Genomic DNA, 19,880 nt, shown 5'->3' on the forward strand with positions numbered 1-19,880 from the left:
ACCAGCTGGAGTAGGCACCCAGCCAACACTACTAAAGACCAGCTCATCAATATCTCAGCCAGAAGCCAAATCCTGTGTTGCCCTGTGTCCCAATGATCCCACTCTGGTATTTCAAAGCAAGTCCTTCCTCTTTTCCTGAGGACAAGGCATTTCATGGTCATATTGTCAGGCTGACTCTTCTTACAGACACACACACACAAACATAACATTTGTGTCTCCCCCAGCAATTTCCAATAAGTGATTGCTACCTCTATCACTTAACCAGGCACTGAATTCAGGACAAGAAAGGAAAAAACTCCTTAGATATATATATAAATTTAAACAGATAAATCAAATTTAACAAAAGTCTTGAATCAGAGACACACAACAAAACTAATCTACAGATATAATACCTTTTTATTTAAGCTGAGGATGTGTATTTGGCTCAGGACTTTTTATCCATGAATTTAAAGAGACTGACTGCAAATAATATAAAAAAATAAAAAATGTAAAATTAATTAATATTTTCAAAATTGTCACAAATTTTGGAAATACTTGTATAAATTCTGCAAACTTTGTGTACCCTTAAAGGGGCATAATTTAGTTACCATATATACTGATATTTGAAAATATTAGTACTGTATCCTAAAGTTTAAACACAGACATATTCATGATGAGTGTAATTTCAAGAGGGTATCAAAAGTGATCATGGTTAGAAAAATATACATACTTTTGCTTCTGGAAAAGAAAAAGTCATTTGAAATATCCATCAAATAAAATACTAAATAAAGTCTCTCCACAGATTTTTTTCACAGTCCAAGATAAAATGTATGTTTATACACAGCTTATGCATTCTGTCATTTTCAAGGTAGAGTCACAGTTTCACCAGTACAGAAGAACAAAACCTGTTACTACTCTCCAGACTGTTGCCTGCACCCCCGAGTGATTGTTTAGGCAAGCCAAAAGAGCAGAGCCATACAGTGATACCCAAACCAATCACAAGAAAGGTAGAGAAAATGCAGATGCACAAGAGCAAAGGAAATCACACTGATAACAAGAACATTGAGAGGAATAGTGACCAATAGGAATAGACATGAACTTTTTAGTAGCATGCAGTAATTCCTACAGGAAAAATAATCCCACCACACTCCAAGTATTAAAAGGACACTTTCATGGTGCTTTTCCTTAATTTTCAGAAGTAATATTAAAGATTACTGTCTTACTGGAAACAGCCTGGACTTAATTTGTTTCAGTGGATACAGTTTGTTGCTGTGCTTCAGTTCATGGCAGTGTTAAACTTCAGTTGCACACACACCAAGCAGAACAACTCCAAACTTTCAAGGTTTTAAAAGGAAATAAGAAGAAATTTTCAAAAACATGTGTTTTCACTACCTGAGTGCATTGCAGTAGCCAACAAAGCAAAGAAAGATTTGGTTATTACTTGTTAAAATGAATTCTGGTGTAAAGAAGGAATTCAGAAGAGCAACATGGCACTTACAACAGTAACTTAAAATTAAAGATATAGTGACACATCAAGATCTGACATCCTTTACAGTGTCCTTTTAAGTGTCAACAGGCCAGTATGTTAGCTGCAACTGAAACAGAACAGCCGCAAATCCCAATGAAACAACCAGATCAAGAATGTTACAATATTTCACAGCAATAAAGTCTATGGAGCTACTGAACAGAAAAAAGCATGAAGGATAATAGCAGCATATGGTTTACAGTTTTCACTTCTCAGTTTAATATTAGTGGTGCACTCAGCAATGCATAAAGCAAGGAAAGAAATTCTGTGGAAACTGGCAATTATCTACCACGTCAACACTTAATTATGGTCCTTGTAAACAGCTACCTCCTTTTTTGAACTTAAATTGCAAAGAAAAGAATATTTACATATAATATATATAACCACAAAATCAAAATTAAGTTAAAACCTTATCAAGAAAATTGCATTTTGAGGAGAACATAATACAATATTAAATAGTACATGTCCAAAGATTTTGAAGGCATTGTGATTTTCATGCTTTCTTCCTCCAGTCATTTTCCCTTGGATTTTAATAGACTAAATACTTCATTTCAGAGTAAATAAGTGGAAATATTATAGAGCAGCTCCGGTAAAGAATAGCTCCACTACTGAAAATGGCTCGAGGCGTGGTGATCCAGGACTCTGACTTAAAGCAAAAATAAACAGCATACAAGGCCACAGCAAAGAAGTGGCCAATCAGTACCATTGGTTTAGGAGATAACCTGCATTAAAAAGAAACAGATAAAATTAGTAAATTAACAGAATCAGAAAGAATTAAAAACTTCCATTTTACAAATACAGATCTCCACTCAAGATCACACACCCCCCCTTCTGATTTAGGCAAATCTGTTCTGTCAACTCAACTGAAAAATACAAACTTGGTTCTCTTGGGCTGTTCCACACTCTGCTTTCCCTTCCACAGCATAGCCAACATACACTACTGCTTTCTCTGCACTTCTAGTACTCTTTGTCTTCCTTATCTTCCCCCAGAGGAATATTTTAAACAGGCTTTCCAGTTTTAGCTCTCAGTCCAAAAGGAGAGAAATATAAAAGCACAATTCTCCTATGTTCAGAGTAGTGTGATTTACTGTACATTCACAAGTTTCTGAGGGGTCATTCAAACACCTTCATAGCTAGAGATTTCCCTGTTCCTTACAGCTTTTGATGTAAGGCCTCACCCAACAACTCTGAGCTTGTTAAGCAGGAAATATCTCCACCAGCTGTGCTGCTGGTCTGGACCCCTCTACCTTATTCAAATTCCTGTGCCACCTACTCTAGGAGCCACCAGCTTTTAGTGGCCTTTTTATGGCAGGGGAGAAAAAAAAAACATAAAAAAAAAAAAAAAAAAAAAAAAAAAAGAGCACTTAAAGACACAGTTTCTAATAAAGCTCCAACCTTTAGTATAATCTTAAAATCTAGGCTCATGTGGGCCATCCCCCCTGTGCTGAGCTGCCTGGTGGGGAGCAAAGCAGATCTCTCAGGGACTCACAATAACCACTGCCAGCACAGTGAACTTACACTGAGAGCAATCCAACAGGACCTGAGACACATTCTCCTCCAAGTCTGAAGTAATGGAAACAGGCTTTCTTTAGCTGATGCAAGGAATCTACAAAATTCATTAAAATGAATAAAACAAATATAATTAACACATACTGAAACCTGCATGCACAATACTGGTATTAAATCCAGGATTTTTGTAGCTGTTGTTCTGTTCAATTCAGCTGAACTTTAAGCTGCTTTTATTTATAGAAAGGTCAGTCTTACAGAATATCCACATATTTTTGTATTAACTGACTACTTTTTTCTTTGTTTTGGAGTTGTTTTTTGTTTTTATTTAGTCCTAACTCCAGACTTGCCTTCACATTGCTAAAACTCTGCCTAAAAAACTAGGCAGAACACAAGAAAACTTATAAAAATTCTTTGATTTATATATTTTTAAAATATAACAATATACATACATACATATATATCTATATACACAGAGAGACATGGACATCCCCTTCCCAGACATATTTATTTACCAAGTTGTAATTAATCAGATGTTATCTTTAAGATATATTTACCATCTGTGGCAGCAAAGAGTTCATAAAGTGCCTGGGCAAGAACATTCACTACAAAAGAATGAGATTTTTTTCTTGACCAGTAAAATGTTCTTTTTGCCTGAAAAAAAAAAAAAAAAAATAGTATTTCTGTAAGTAAATACAAAGGAACATTCAAAAGATTCCCAAAGAGATGAGGTGGCAAGTCATACTCATGGACATATAGAAGGGATTTAGTGATATGCTAGATTGATTCCAATCTAGGTCACTAAGGAATTTCAGAAACTTGAACCAGTTATCCAGGACCCCTTTACCTTAAACTTACGGGGAATAAAGGTATTTCCAGAGCATGTTTCATCTCATCCTACAGGAGGTGTCTGGGATATAGTTAAAACTTGAAGGTTAATGCCCAGCTGGTTCCCTCAATTGACTGGTAACAAAAAGGAAATGACTGGAAGTCTGAGGTGACTAGCTGCCATAAAAATATCAGCATGCTGTCAGGTAAGTCCTGACATGCAGGGTTCTTCTAAGTGTTTCTCAATTTTTCAAATACATTTTTTGAATCATCTACTTGTAGTCTACAATTATACTACCTGTAATTTAGCCAAGACAATATGCTTAACCCCATTAAAAGGAGTAAACAAATTAATAAGAAATCTTATTATCTCATCAGAACTTTGGGACTACATATCACTGAAAAAATAACCTTGCATGAACACTGATGGAGCAGATCCTGGGAAAGAAGGATCCCTCTACTTACTACTCAGATTTATGCAGCAGACAAGAGGTCAGTGGAGGCTGAGATGTCTCTTGTAAGACTGAGTACACAAGCTCATTATTGCCCAAGTTCCACTCACAAAAGTGTAATGGTTCAAACCCACCACATTTAGGATCAATCTGGTTAAAAATACCCTATTAAAATGGGAATATCAGGTTATCCTAGCAAAGCATCTTGACTAGACACAGCACACCAGTCTCCTTAAGTAAAACACAGCAGGTCAGTGCAAAGTTTTGAAACTGCCTCTTGCCATACAGCACAGCAGTTTCAGACCACAGCTCCATAACTTACTCCAATAATTCCCTGAGTTGCACAAAACTTAGAAGCGTGTCACTAAATTGCAGCAGAAGCTATCTAAAATAAGTCCAAAATAAAGAATCACCTTAAGAACATCAGAATCTTCATAAAGGTCTGGGATATCCTGGAGCAAACTTCTCCATATTTTAACATCATTTAAAATAACACTCATTCCTCCACCAGTTAGAGGGTGTCTTATATTATATGCATCTCCTAAAAGAAGAACACCTAGGTAGAAGAGAAAAAACAATAGGATACTGCACAACCATTACGGAATCTTAAAATTCAAATCCTCTATAAAGAACATCAAACTTACTAAAAATTAATTCCCACAAGAAAATAAGATGTATAACAACTAGAAATTAAAAAACAAAAGCCACAAACTATGTCTTTAAATTAAAAGGCTTAAAACAGCTTTAAGATAATCAAGGAGAAACTATTTTTTCCCTATATTGTCAAAGAACACACTTTTAAAGTTAATTTCTCTAATTTCTTATGATTTTTTCTTAGAAAGGCCATAATTATATAAGCTTGAACAACTGAGTAAATTAAACTTTCAGATAAAGCAGGCATTGATTTAACACCTGGTGTCAATGTAAACATTCCAGTTAAATTTTGCCCAAGGTACACAATTTCAAAATAATATCTTTTATAGAAGATTTGTGAGACTGTTGTATTGAACAACAAATACACATCTAAGACAGCAAAATCCTATGCCCCAGAAGATGCTTATAATGCCTTTTTTCTTCCTTTTTTCCATAATACCCACCTTTCTTGTTTACAGCTGACGGAGGCAAGAAGCTGGCTGGCATAGTCCTTAAACGATCATTCTGAACTGCTATTAAGAATGGTTCCTTTAAGTGATCTGCAACAACCAAATATTTTAGTTACAGTAGTTAGACAAAAATGCAAATAATTTGTACACAATCTATTTTAATCTCTTTTTAGAGATATCACAGAGTCATAGAATGGTGTGGGTTGGAACGGGACCTTGAAGATTATGTAGAGCCAACCCCCCCTGCCACGGGCAGGGACACTTTCCCTAGCCCAGACTGCTCAGAGCCCCATCCAGCCTGGCCTTGAACATTTCCAGAGATGCAGCAGCCACAGCTTCCCTGAGCAACCTGTTTTAGTGCCCCACCACTCTCACAGTAAATAATTTGTTCCAAATCTCTAATCTAAACCTACTCTCTATTTGAAGCCATTCCCCCTTGTCCTGTCACTGATGCCCTTGTCAATAGTCCTGCCCCATTCTCTTGTAGACTCCCTTCAGGTACTGGAAGGCCACAATTAGTTCCCACAAAGCCTTCTCTTTGTCAGACTGAACAAAGCCAGCTTTCTCAACCTCTCCTCATAGGAGAGGCCCTCCATCCCTCTGATTAACTTGGCTGTCCCCTCTAAACTCATTCCAATAAGTCAATGTCCTTCCTGTGCTGGGGACCCCAGAGCTTTATATAATCCTGAATTGCTGGCCTCACAGATGTGAGCTGAACAAACTTTCGTGTGTTGTGTGATGTGGAACCAAAGAAGGGTGAATAGTTTCTGAAATAGTGACTGCAGACATGGAAAAAGCCACACAGTTCTATGAATTCAATTAAATGTGTCCTTTTTAAAAAAAAAATAAAAAAAAAATTAAATGTGACAATTCCCTAGAAGTCTCTCCAGACTTACCAGGTAGTTGTGGATGAATAATCTCAATCATGTACTCTTTTAAATTTTTTGGCATTTCCCCTCGAATATCAACAAGGACCCGAGTTTCAGTTGAAGAAATCTTATAGATTAGCACTGGACTTGTTTTAGCTAAAACAAGTTCAGCATAATTAGCTTTAAACTGTGATGCATCCTTAAAAAGGAAAGAAGGGGAAGAAAGACTGTGATTAATGAAAGGGTATTAAACACCAGACATATGAAATAATTTTCTAAAATACTTTTAAGTAAAATCACATACCATATTAAGTTTGTGTTATTAGTCTCTTAAATTAAGAAATGTTTTCAAAAAGAAATTTCTGAATTTCAGTGTAGGAACAATTCTTTTGCCAATAAATTTTAGTATTTACTAACTAACTAATCACTAACGTATCCATTTCACTTGACTACCTCACCAACATTTAATATATGCCACTGAAAACCTGCAATACAATCAATGTAGTAGTTTCCAGTAAGATCATTTTGTTTTCACAAAAAAAAGTGGTGGGAGGAAAAGAAATCCCCTAGTCTAAATACAATTACTTGGAGACACCTACTGAAGAAGAATCATAGGGCCCTATCTAATGAGGTCAAAAGGAGATTTCAGAAGTAGAAAAACTTGGGCAGTGATAACTGGATTAAAGACCCAAAAAGTACTGAAGTTCCTACCAGTCAGTGTTCCCAGTCTAGTGAAGATTCTGGCAGTTTCGGATCATTCTCCCTCAATTATTTTTGCTGCTAATGCATCAGTTAATGCAGCAGACACAGAGTGAAGGATCAAGACAGGATTTCTACCTGGATTTCCAACCACCCAGCTACCAACCTAGATTCCCAGTCCAAAACCAGGACACCACCTTCTCTCTTGAAGTTTACAGGTCCTGAAGGCAAGTATGTACCTGGTTATAAGGTACACCTTCAGGCAGGGGCATAGTTTTGGCGCCCTTATGGACTAGAAAACATTGGTGGTTTGGCTCACAGCTTACAGGATGATCTAAAACTCAAGATTTTTACTCCCTGAACAAACACTTTAACTACTGCAAAGAAAAGGGAAAAGAAAAAAAAAAAAAGAGCATCACCATCCACCATCTTAGGTACCAGTAACTTAACAGAAACCTGTCAAAACACCTGTGTCCAGGGAAACAATTTTACCAGCTGGGGTTCCAGGTTTACAACAGTGCCTACTTCTGATCCAGAGCTTAATGCTAAATAAGACATAGCACTAATAAAATGTAGCGCTATGTGTGCTGTAAGATGCTGAAATGTTTTTTCTTTAAAAAAATAAAGTTCTATGAACTGGTTTAATGAGTCCAGAGCTCAGTCTAAAGTAGTTATGCTGAATCACAGCCCATTTTCTTAAACACTCCCTTGTTCAACTATATACTTAAGGTTAACCCTGTAGTCTTAAAATCAGAAATCTAACTTTTATCAACAACATCCACTTTAAAAAAATCAAAAAACAAAGCAAAAGCAGGGTCAGAGATACATAACAATGTTTTAAGAGGTGAAAATCTGATCTATAACCTAATACGTTAACTCTGACACAGTAAGAAGTTCAACTATCCTAGAGCTGAGACCAAATATGCATCAACACATTAAGAGTTAAAAAGAGAACAAAATTTCCAAGCACTTCAAAGGGACACAGAAAGCGACAGAATAGCTGGATGAATACCTAAAAGCATAGTTCTAATTCATTCTGTTGGAAAAGGAAATTAACAACAATATACTTAGTGAAATTCATATCTACATTATGAAGCAACAGCATAGTGGTTTATACAGTGTTATACATAAAAGTTACCTTCAAAATGCAACCAACAAAATGAGATGAAACAGTAACTTTGTTGGATATCAAGCTTTTCCTGAATTTGGAGAAAAGTCCATCAGCTACAACTGTAAGTGGAGCATGAAGTTCCTGCAGCATAAATTAAAAATAAAGATATGACACTGTCAATTTTGTTTCAGAACAATGAGAAGAAATTCCCAAGATCTCCTTTGCAATTGTAAATTAGATGCTTTAAAAAACAATAAACATCTATGAGAATCACAGGCCGTATTAACAACATATGTATCAAGAAATACTGTGGGGTTTACCTTCCTTGTATTCATACTTATCTATTTGCTACACAAGCTGATCTAACAATATACTCCAGCTTTTTTAGATGTGCACTCAGAAAACACAGCTATGGGAGCTGTGTAGAAACTTGGATTTAAAAAATACAATAAAGAGGAGTACTTGCTCCCTTCAGGCTGTAATGCTCTTTAGAAGAAAAAAGAAAACAAAGAAGAATTTCAAATTAAAGAACTATAAGCAACTAAAGAAAACCAAACCAACATATAACAAAAACTGACAAGCTGTAGGCACATAGGCTCTTCTTTAAAAGACCAAGCAGGGAACTATGAGCAGTTCCAGGTTTACTTAGGAACTATAACAATTAGTACATATGTGGACAAAATACAATCTGAGTAAACTGATCAGGTTCAGCCTGAAGGTCTCAATGTTTAACACATACATTGCTGTCAAATATAAGCAAATAATTCCAATTAATAATTGGAATTCCAATTGGAGTAAATTCATAAAATTACAGAATATTCTGAGTTCGGGGGGCACTCACAAGGATCATCAAGTTTGACTCCACTTGGTTACACAAACCTTAACATCTTTTGCTGTGTGAAGGGCAGTTGGGCAAAATCAGATGAGAGTAGATGTGAGTAAAATAAAACATGTTTTATGGTGTCTGTGCTTATAGAAGTGAATTCCTGAGTAGAGTTAACACAACCTCTTTCCTATGGATTCCTAGCTTGGATGATTGCAAACTCTAATTACTCCTGCAATTAGACCAAAGTCACCTGTCCATATCAGTTTTCTGCTGTCTAATGATGGAACATTCACGCTACAATTTTTTCACAGTCAACACAATAAACCTAACATTTATTCCTCAGTTGCCTAGTTTTGAAAAAAATTTTTAAGTTGACCTTTAGCATACTGGCTAATTTGAACCTCATTTAAGAGAATAAAAATCTCAGAGGTAATGTGATGGAGAATGTAGGATGGAAAGAACAGAAAAACACAAACTCACAACACAGATCAGTCTCCTTTCTTTATAAAATCAGGCTAAGGAATGCAAACAGGCTTGGGTTTGGGGATTTTATTCAGCTAAGAGCCTCCTAGCTGTAACAACTCACAGGTAGGGAAACAGTAAATAGAAATGTTCAATGGAAATTTCTTATATACTAGATTTCTAAGATCAAGTGTTATCTAAGCCAGCAAATGAAACAGCTTTCTCCAGCCACAGAACTTCAGCATTCAGAGCAAAACATTAATTTGTTTATCCCCTGTACATAAGGAAACTTAAGGCCCTTAGAAGGACATCCAGACTTTTGGGTAAGATGCAGGCTTGAACACTGGTCACCCTATTGCAACAACAACATCCATAAGTGTGTGAAGCTTAAAACCAGAACTCAAAACAAAAAATGCACTTTCCCCTTCTAACCCTCAAACAAAATAAAACAAAACTACCATTCTATGTTGCTGGATGATAAAGCCAATTGAATTTGGGTTTATTTAACCCCAACAAATATCCTCCACCTCTCCCTGTCTTTCCCATACCCGTGATTCAGTGGCTTGTTATCCTAGAGTGGATTTCCTAATACAGTTTCATTGGTGTTACATGACAGGTAAGACAGACCAAGGCACACGACTTGGAACTCGCTCCTAACCCCCAGCTACCTCAAGAGGGGTCAAGGATGTTGTTACTTCTCTGCTCTCTTGCAGCACTTAGCCATCAAGTGGGCTAAAATGGCACTTGCCTGAAGACAATCTAAAAACAGCTTGCTCCCCTACAGCTTTGGAAGTACTTTTAAAAGGCTCTCTCCTATATGGTTCTGTGCTACCAGTCCATTTCTAAATGACTTAGAGATTGAAAGATGTTGTTAATAATCCTCAGAGCAGGATCTTGCAGCTACTCAGGAACTTTCTCCATCTAGAATGGTGGGAAGCAGGGCATAGGCAGGAGATTCCCATCTTTCCCATCAGAGTACATCTACATAACTTCAGGCAAAGGGACTTCGAAGTCCACAAAGAAAATTACAAAATTGGTTTTCCTGAAGAATAGGCAGCATATCCAGAACTTCAGTACAGGGGTTGTACCCAGACTGGTCTTTTCTAAACTTTTTAAGTTCACACAGTTTCACAGCATTTAGCCAGTAGTTTAGCATTAAAATAAGGGAAAATTCTCTTCCTGCCATCCAATAAATGACAAGACAGAGCTTTCACTATGAATAGGTAACTTTTCCATTTTCAGTCCCTCACTAGAAGGTGGAAATGTATGTGGAAAGGCACACACAGCCAAACCACAAATTTTTTTTTTTTTTTCACCAGGAACTCTCGAAAGATTTTAAACTCCAGACATATGAATAATGAAACAAATAATGAACTGAATTCTCCAGAAGCTTCTTATGAAGCAGAAGCTTCATAAGAAGTAGTAACAGGAATTCCCATATTCCCAGACTGTATGCACTAGAAAATAATCTCCCTTTATTAAATCTTTCGCTTTCTTGATAACTACATTATTTCTGTACCAGTGCTCTGAAACACAAGCTTTAAAAAAATTATATATATAAAGCAAACCTCAATTTTCTCAACAGTTTAACAAAGATTGAAAACTCTTACCTTAGTGTCTCCAGTTTCTTTGTCCTTGTATTGAACGCCAACAACACAGTCATCTTCTTCAAGTAACTGTAACACAGTCCCTTCAATGAATTTTGCACTGAAATGAAACAGAAGGGTTAAAACAGAAGACAATTAATGATGTCAGCATTTCAAGGCACTAGACACAGAAAGAAAACCAAATTTTCAACACTGTTGTCTCTGCCAACACGGTTTAAATTTTTCAAAAAAAGGGTTCTCGAACACTTTCTGAAGCCACATTAAATGTCAAAATGTGTTGGTCACAAATTTCAGTTTGACCAAACCTTTGGTTTGATACCTGAATATTCTAAAAACTATACTGTTTATCATAAACACCCTGCCACTTTCTTAAGAGTCCCCAACTGTGCTCCATAGCCCTGTGAGAGATGCTGAGAGGAGTTTCACTCCTAATAATGGTCAGAAATCAGGGAGGTGATTGAGTCATCTCTAATAAAAGCTAGGAATGGCTAGCAGTGCAGGTGAGACCTAACTCCGAGGAGAATTAAAGAGCAGGATCAGCAGCACTTACACCCTTAACATGAACTCAAGATGAAAGTCAGGTACATAATTCCCAGAGCAGTCCAAACTAACCTAACCTGTTTAGGACACAGATATCTAGCTTGTCACCTCAGGAATTCAGGATAGAGTTTTGGTTTTTTTCTATTTATGCTTTTACAGTTCTGCTAACACTCATATTCGAGTGGAACATCCCTTGCTTCTATCTCCCAACCAGAGCTATTCTGAGTTCAGAAATTAAATCTCTGTAAACTTATATCCAGATGGAATTCCACAACTTTATGAACTGAGCTAAGGGTGTATGTGAGAAAAAACCAGCTTGCTATTTTAGGCTCGTAGAAGGAATGCAAGCAGTTCAATTAATGTGGTTTTTTTCCCCTGTCATCCAGCACAGACATTTCAGAGCTGATCGTGACTGGCTTAATTTGCCAGGCAACAGGCACGTTGGCTGTATCAAAATATGAATGGTTATGAGTGAGCACACAACAGAAACCTCAACAGCAAGGGACTGCAGCACCATGCCATGGAATCAGAGTCCTGCAAATGCTATCAGCTCTAAGTTTCTTTTATAGATGTAATTTCAGTTACCTAAGTGCTCACTTTTTCTTCTTGTTCTCATCCACTACAACTGAGTTTATAATTCTATATAATTAGTTTATTATATAAATCAGTGATGCCCTACCTCTTTCTGCTGCAAAAAAACTTATCTGAAATATATTCATATTGCCTAGTGCTTATAAATTGGATATACTAATCAGTAATAATTATCCTCTGTATCTTCAAAAGCTTTGTATATAAAACCCAAAATCTCCTGGCACTATTAAGAGTTCTTGATCTTTCACTGCACATAAACATGCAGTTTTCTATGCCACAAATTAAATGGCAAGCAAGCACACACAAAATAAACATTCAAGAGTGTGTGGAAAATGAGAAAGAATTTAATTCAAGTCATAAACTTGATTTTTTTTTTTTTTTTGCAAGTTTTTGCTTCAAAGACTGTGTACAGCTACTGGAGTTTTTCCCCACAAGCTGAGCACTCAGATACCCAAATTTCCTTTAACTTAGAGCCCCAACAAGGCTTTAGCTTTTAGAGCTAGTGAGCACAGTCACCATTAGTTTTAACTATACTAGAAAGCTGCTATCTTTAGCACCACTTTTAGTAATTCATACAGTATAACAAATATAAAATTAAAAAGTAGTTTTCCAGCTTAGAATAAAGATGTTAGGTAAAAATATGATAATGCCGTATGTCCCTTGTAAAGGGACATATGGTATTATATTCTTAGGGGAAAAATTATTTAGGGGGAAAAAAAGAGAATACAAAAAAAAATACCACACAGAAAGCAACACCTAGAATCTATTCCATTTCTCTTCTATTCTCAACTCTTCTAGTTCTCATCTCTTTTATAGAAGAAAGAAAACAGTTAAGAGAAAACACCAAATTTTTCTTTTAATTATGAGAAGAAGTTGTCTTCAAGATTCTGAAACATACAAGTTATTAACTGGAAAGAGCCACTTCCATCCAGTGCTCCTTTCTAGTTACTTTGGCTCACTTCTTATCAAAAAAGTAAGCAAAACAACATACAAATGTAAACATTTGAATTCTATCATCACTGGGAACATCAGTGAAAAAGATACATTCTACTGCTCAGTGCAGGAGGGTTGGACTTACACGACCTTTAAAGGTCGTCCCTTCTTGCCCAAACTATTCTGTGATCTAAGAAATCATGATAGATTTGCCACTCATGCCTTGTCCAAAGAAGTTCTGTGCACTGCTCATCAAGGTCACTAATGCCAAACCCCTGAATCAGCAGAAGTGAATCAACCCTTCACCTGTAACCTGTTCTCTCACACGGATGGCCAAATACCTTGCCTAATATTTAAAGCCCATACTCCCTTACAGATTAAGTTGCCCCAAAGGATGATACATATATGATATATGTGATGTGTATGTAACTCATGAATTTGTCTACAGAGAGCCGAAGAGCTGCTACTTTCCCTCACTCTTGTTCCTCACAGCCCTCCATGTTGGGAAATGGTTAAGGATTTCTCATGGAAATGATGGGAACACTGCTTCTGAATCTCTGGATGCCAACTGTGCTGTGCACAACGTGACTCACTTGGGCTCTGCCATAGCTGCCCTTCGGAGACCCATGATAAACTGGCCATGATGAAAAGATCTTCCACTGGCCACACGTCCATCTTCAGATGTCGGATAAGGAATCTCAACCTCCAACTTGCTCTCTAGGTCATGAATTATGTAACCATTTACTGTTTGTGAATCAATACCTTCGACCGTATCTGCAAGATATAATCCAACAGATGGGTTAAAACAAGACTTTAAAAAGGCCTAATTATTTATTAAAGGCATTTCTTTACATAGGGTCCAGTTTTCTTAAGCAAAATACATGTTGAAAGAAGAGCATTTTCAAAATAGCAAACTGGAAATACACAAGCAATCTTAATTCAAATGTTAAGTGCAGATAATGTTTTTAACTTTTTGTGCAGGCACGTTTTTACTCAATACATTTTTGAGTGTAGTAACTCTTGTGTTACAGATCTATTTACATTTTGAAATGTACCCACCTTCAAGACCCAAATCTCGAAGAGCATTAAATCCTCCAGGTTGCAGCAATTCTCCAACTATCCTGTCAGGTTCTTTCAGATCCCTCTCTATCACTGTCACCTTCCTTCCATCTCTTGAAAGCACCGTGGCCAAGGAAGAACCAAGGACACCTGATCCCACAATGATGATTTCTGGATCATACTGCAGTGACAATGTTGTATTTGGGGTGGTCTCTGTCAGATATGCATCTGAGAAGTTCACTCCTCTTTTACCCTTTAGAACACAAAGCCAAAAAAGTTACACATGCCAGTGGATCTGCACCATAACCTTGTCAAGAGGGCTGACTTTGGAGTAGCTCTACTCTGAGCCAGGGTACTGAGGGTGCTGTTGGAAATCATCTTGCAGTTTAGCTGTGTCCAAAATTGGATCTGTCATATTCTACAAGGCAACAAAAGCACAACAAGCAGAGAAAAGAAAAACCAACACCTCTGTAAACAAAATCAAGACCCTGGCTTAAACCTGCCTTGCTGGTCAAAGACAAATCACAAACAAAACTGTCAGAGACTGAAAGCTGCTAGAAAAGGCAGTAAGAAAAGGCTGTCCCATATTCTTGTCCTGTGACACCTTCATGCTAGTGAACCACTCCAGCATGGAGGCCTCAGCACTTTACAATAAAAAAGGTATTAGATTTACTGGAAAATGTATTTCTCTGGAAAACATGCTCCTTTTCCATTATCCTCTAAGTGAATCTATCTAACTAACAAAACAGCAACTTAAGGTACGATTCAGAATAGAAAAGTGTCAGCAGAAGCAGCTGCCTGGGAAATCTTTTAAGAAGTGGTCCTGAAATGAAAACTCATTTGACACGTGAAAGTATAAGCAAAATCACCGTTCATCTACATTTAAAGCTGTTAAGAATTGACATGTACTGGATTGGACATCAGTTAATACAGAAATTGGTATCTTAAACCAGCTCTGTTATAGAACCTTCCCAACAGCACTTAATCACATACACTTCAAAGTGAAAAATAATTTTAAGGGCAACTCCAGTGCAAAGCTGCTAATCATTTTTCCAGCAGGTAGATGAGAGTTCAATTCAGTCTTTCACAAATGCCTCAGCACTGCAGTGCTGACATTGGTAAAAATACCATTGCATCAGTGAAACACACTGACACCAGAATTTCTAGTGGCTGAGTGTCATGTTTATATCTACAATACAGCAAGAGAGTGCAAAATTAAGTACCTGAATTCAGATAACACAAGAAATTGTTAAAGGCATGCTTTAAGAGAAAAACACATTAAAAATCAAAAACCTTTGACTGGCAGCCAAAACCAGTTTCATGTTCTCCTGCGCGAATGGTCAGTGCTCATGTGAAAATGCCCAGAAGTACACAGGAAAGTAGCCAAATAGTGCTGACCACAGATGTGCTGAATATCTAGGGCCAGTTCATAGTCTTGGATGGCAGGACTCCAGCTAAGCTCCAGGCATCATCTACAGCTCTCCACTTGTCCCACAGCAAGGCTCATGCAGGGCTCAAGAGAACTGACTGACTATCTGAGCAGGTCCTGTACCTACTGCACAAGAAAGAGGTCAGCAATCATTTCCCAGTAACTCTATCTGCAGTTGCATAAACAAATGTGTTTTATCCATAAATATTAGTTAGTTCATCAGAGAGTTACAGAATGGCAGAGGTTGGAAGGGTTTCTGGACATCATGGGGTCCAAAGCCCCTGTTCAAAGCAGGGTCAGAGCAGATTGGCCTGGGCCCTGTTTTGGATACCTCCAAGGATGGAGACACTTCCACCTCTGGGAAACATCGCAGTGCTCAGTCACCCTGACAGTAAACAGTGCTTCCTGATGCTCCGAGCAAGCATCCTCTGTTTCATTCTGTGCTCACCACCTCTCATCCTGTCACCAGGCATTGATGGAAAAGCCTTGGTGCAGCGTTCTTTGCACCCTCCCTTCGGGTATTTACGTACGGCCTTCTCCCCGCTGGACAGTCACTCAGCTTTTCATCACAGGGAAGATTCTCCAGCCCTTCATCTCTGCAACAGACTGGCAACTGAACACATTTTTCTGCTACTATAATAATCCTTTACTCCAAATCTTTCTCAAAACATATTTGTTTTGATGCTAGAAAACCCCTGGTCTACCACTTAAGTAAGTTTCACTCTTTTTTTTGCCATCCAAAACTAACACAAAATATGACAAATCAAACATCCAGCATCTAAAGACAAACCCTGTCCACCCCTTTCTTAGTTCTTTTCCTTCACCAGGGCACAGGGTCAGTGGCCAGAGGGAAAAGCAGCAGGACCTTGCACCCCATGTGCCGCGTCTGAATCCAACTTACCTTTCTAGATTTGGGTTGTTCGACTTGCTGAGATCCCGGGGTGGGTTTGGCCCAGAAGAAGCCAACCAGCGGCAATGCTGAGAGCACATCAGAGAGCACCCCAAGGTGTGACTTCTTCTGCTGCTGCCGCTGCCTGGGCCCCCTGAAGTGGTACCTGTACGACAGCACCAAGCCGAGCGAGAAAAACACCAGCACGGAGAGCAGCACCTCCTTATTAGCGTAAGTCATCAGGTCCCCACACTTTTTATACACGTAAATGAAGGAGGCGATACCCAGAAAGGTCCACATCATGAGGGTCACTGATGCTGGTTGTTGCTTCAAAGCTTCACCGCCGATGGAAGCTGCCGAAAATAGGGTTTCGTGGAAGGGATGAAAAATGTATCTATAGAAAAGCGACGATTTCCCCTCGAATGGAAGATGGGGAGATTTCAATAGAAAAAGCAAGGAGCCTCAGAAGAGGAACAAGCCCCACCTCGCCAGGCTGCCACAGGAGCCTGGACAGAGGTTCCGAAACCGGAAAAAAGAGAATATATAAAACGTCTTCTCAAGAGTCCCCTCCCGGACAGGCAATGCCGGAGGAGCTGGAGCTCGTCCCACCGCACCCCAGGTCACCCCTCCGCCGCGCCCAGCCCCGCTCGGAGCCGGGACTCTCCTGCGCTGGCGGCGGCGATGCGGCCGGAGCCCTCACGCCCGGGGATGAGGCGGCGGCGCCGCGCGGGGCGGGGGGAGGACGGTGCACGCCCAGGGGGGCGCGGCTGATGCTCTGCTCTACCTGCCCGCGCCGGGGCACCCCGCAGCCGCCTCACGGGGAGAAGATGCGGGGTACCGCTGCCTCCCTCCTTGACCCGGTGCCGGCGCCCGGCGGCGCCTCGCGGCAGGAACGGGGGGTGCGGGAGGGAACGAGGGGCAACAGGCGCGAACGGCGAGGGCGGCCCGCGGGAGGGGCGGCCCCGCGGCCATGCTAATGAGTAACGGCCGCCGCCGCCCCGCGGGCACCGCGCGCCCGTGCCTCAGCCGCGCCGGCCAATCGGCGGCGCTATGCCGAGATGGCGCTATGGCCGCCGGCCAATCGGAGCGCCGGGAGGGCGGGGCCTGCGCCCGCCGGGCGATGTGACGCGCAGGGCGGGGCGGGGTTGCCGTGGTGACGGCGAGGGGCGGGGCGCTGAGGGCCGCTGGTAGGCCCGGGGCAGCGGGCGGCGGCTCGGGGAGCGCGGAAAAAGCAACACCCATCGGAGAAATCGGAGAATCATGGAAGGGTTTGGGAAACGACATTGGAAGGTTGGGCAGCGACAGCTTCCACTAGACCAGGTTGCTCAAAGCCCCATCCAGCCCAGCCTTGAACACTCAGCAATTAGGCATCCACAGCTTCTCTGGGCAGCCTGTTCCGGTGCCTCACCACTCTCACAGTAAAGAATTTCTTAATAATAGCTCATCTAAATCTACTGTCCATCAGTTTGAATCCATTCCTCCTTGTCCTGTCACTCCATGCCCTTGTGAAAGGTCATTCTCTGGCTTTGTTGTAGTATCTTTACATACTGGGAGTTGCTGTAAGGTCTCCAGAGTATTCTCTTCTCTGAGCTGAACAACCCCATCACTCTTAGCCTGTCTTCGTAAGAGAAGTGCTGCACTTACTCTGATCAACTTTGTGGCCCTGGTCTGGACTCATTCAAATGGATCCACGTGTGCCTTGTGCTGGACTCCTCACTGGTCCAGGTGAGATCTCACCAAAGCAGAGCAGAGAAGCAGAATCTCTTCCCTCATCCTGCTGGCCACACTGCTTTTGATGCAGCCCAGGATTAACCTGAGCTTCCTCTTTTAGCATTGAACTCAAGGGCACTAACCTGTGATCCTCCTGTTCCTCCAAGAGGGACTTTTCTTAGGCTGCGTCCCTGTTGCAATACAACAATATCAAACATGTCTGTCAATCACAGCATAATAATATCTAAAAGTGAGGAACCTGCGAAACAAGACAGGATGTCAGCAGGAACTGGTGAAAGAGTAGTCAAAACCAATCACACCCACATGGAGCTAAAGAAGATGAGATCTTTGAAGTGGTAAAATGGAGTAGATTTTGAAGACGGAACATCTGGTAGCTTCTCAGTAAAAGGAGAATAAACCAGTTTGACACATTTGAATAAATCCAGATGAAATTGGAAGCCATTAAGAGATGGGGCTTTGGTTTATTCATTGGATCAGTCAGTTCAGGCTAAAAGTAAAGATCCTGTGAGCTAAAGAGATCTAAAGAGATCAAACACAGGTTTTTCTTCTTGGTAATAACATGGGTCTCATCCAACAATGATGGTTATTGCCACAACAATGAAATGAATTCTGGTGAAGCAGTAGCATCCAAGATCATAGGCATCTATCTGTCAAAACATGTTCACAGCAGGAGCTGCTTTTCCCCACTTTGAACAAAGGTTATTACAGCTGTCAACAAATTTTAAACCACTGGAGACTTAACTTCTTAAATACATCTGCACTCAATTTCCTATGTTCTTGTGCCTGCTAAAAATGCTTTTTCCTTATGGTTCAGTCTCCACAGATAGAGTTAAACTGTGTTTAACCCTTCTAGGTATTTCATGCTAGAGACCAAACACAAGAAGAGCCATAGCCTTCAAATTCCTGGAACCAACACAAACCTAAAGACTAAGAAATGTAAATTGATATACATGAATCAGCAGTTGCTGCAAATTAATACCAGACTAATGCAAGTGCATTGTCAGAACTGTACCAAGGAGCAGAACAAGCTGAAGTGACTAATATAAAGCCTTATTGTAGATAAGAAAACAAACAAAAGCAGAATCCTGTGAATGAAGATATTAGTATGTGATTTTAACACTAGAGTAAAATTTCTTTTTCCCCTTTAGTGCCAGCTACACATAAACCTGTGAGAATACTGCTTGATGCAGCTGTAAGATTATTTTTGTCACAACAGGTATGTGTAACCCACTGTAGAACATGAACTTCTTGTCTTGTCCAGATCACCCTGTAGTCACTGTGCCAGAGCCAGAGAGGACAGCAATCCATGGAAGGTATGGGAAAGAGTAAGTGAAGAGTAAGTAAATTTCTTTTGAGATTATGTAATTTATGAGTAATTTTTCTTGATACTTCTGTTTGGAGTGTTTAGTGCTGGGAATTGAAGCAATTATAGAATTCTGACAGATGCACCTGTTCAAGGCTCAGATGCTATCAAAACATTTCTGTATTTCCAGCCAAGACATTGAAAATGGGTGGCTCCCTGCTCCTTCTTCATTTGCTCTCACTCTCCTGGCTGTGGTGAAGAGCATGAAATGCAAGTTCACTGTGAGAGCTACATTTTTTTGCTGATGTTATTGTAAATAAGGTGGATAGCTAGACAGAGCTACTGGTTTTATTGTTGTTAAATGCCATGACCTTATTTTCCAACTTTACAATTTATGTGCATTCTTGATATTGTTTCATTTGCGTTACCCTATCAAAA

General features: G+C 39.7%; 1 protein-coding gene across 1 annotated transcript; it reads right to left on the minus strand.

The window, feature by feature from the left end:
* Positions 1-378: 378 nt before the first annotated feature.
* Positions 379-17,432, minus strand: SQLE (squalene epoxidase). The gene is made up of 11 exons (XM_056485058.1): positions 16,421-17,432; positions 14,091-14,343; positions 13,625-13,805; positions 10,971-11,067; positions 8,100-8,213; positions 6,290-6,461; positions 5,388-5,483; positions 4,704-4,846; positions 3,568-3,664; positions 3,023-3,110; positions 379-2,226 (listed from the first exon to the last, which is right to left on the minus strand). The coding sequence occupies exons 1-11, from the start codon at positions 16,709-16,711 to the stop codon at positions 2,034-2,036; spliced, it is 1,725 nt and encodes a 574-aa protein (XP_056341033.1). The 5' UTR covers positions 16,712-17,432; the 3' UTR covers positions 379-2,033.
* Positions 17,433-19,880: the final 2,448 nt, after the last annotated feature.

The sequence above is a fragment of the Oenanthe melanoleuca genome, chromosome 2, assembly GCF_029582105.1.
Source record: "Oenanthe melanoleuca isolate GR-GAL-2019-014 chromosome 2, OMel1.0, whole genome shotgun sequence".
Taxonomy (NCBI): domain Eukaryota; kingdom Metazoa; phylum Chordata; class Aves; order Passeriformes; family Muscicapidae; genus Oenanthe; species Oenanthe melanoleuca.

What these genes read in the sequence shown, in the direction of transcription:
- SQLE (XM_056485058.1), bottom strand. Translation starts at nt 16,711, where the DNA reads ATGATGTGGACCTTTCTGGGTATCGCCTCCTTCATTTACGTGTATAAA. An exon ending in AACAACCCAAATCTAGAAAG is followed by an intron (nt 14,344 to 16,420) that starts GTAAGTTGGATT and finishes TGTGTTCTAAAG; the next exon opens with GGTAAAAGAGGAGTGAACTT. An exon ending in TTGTTGGTTGCATTTTGAAG is followed by an intron (nt 6,462 to 8,099) that starts GTAACTTTTATG and finishes TTCCTTTTTAAG; the next exon opens with GATGCATCACAGTTTAAAGC.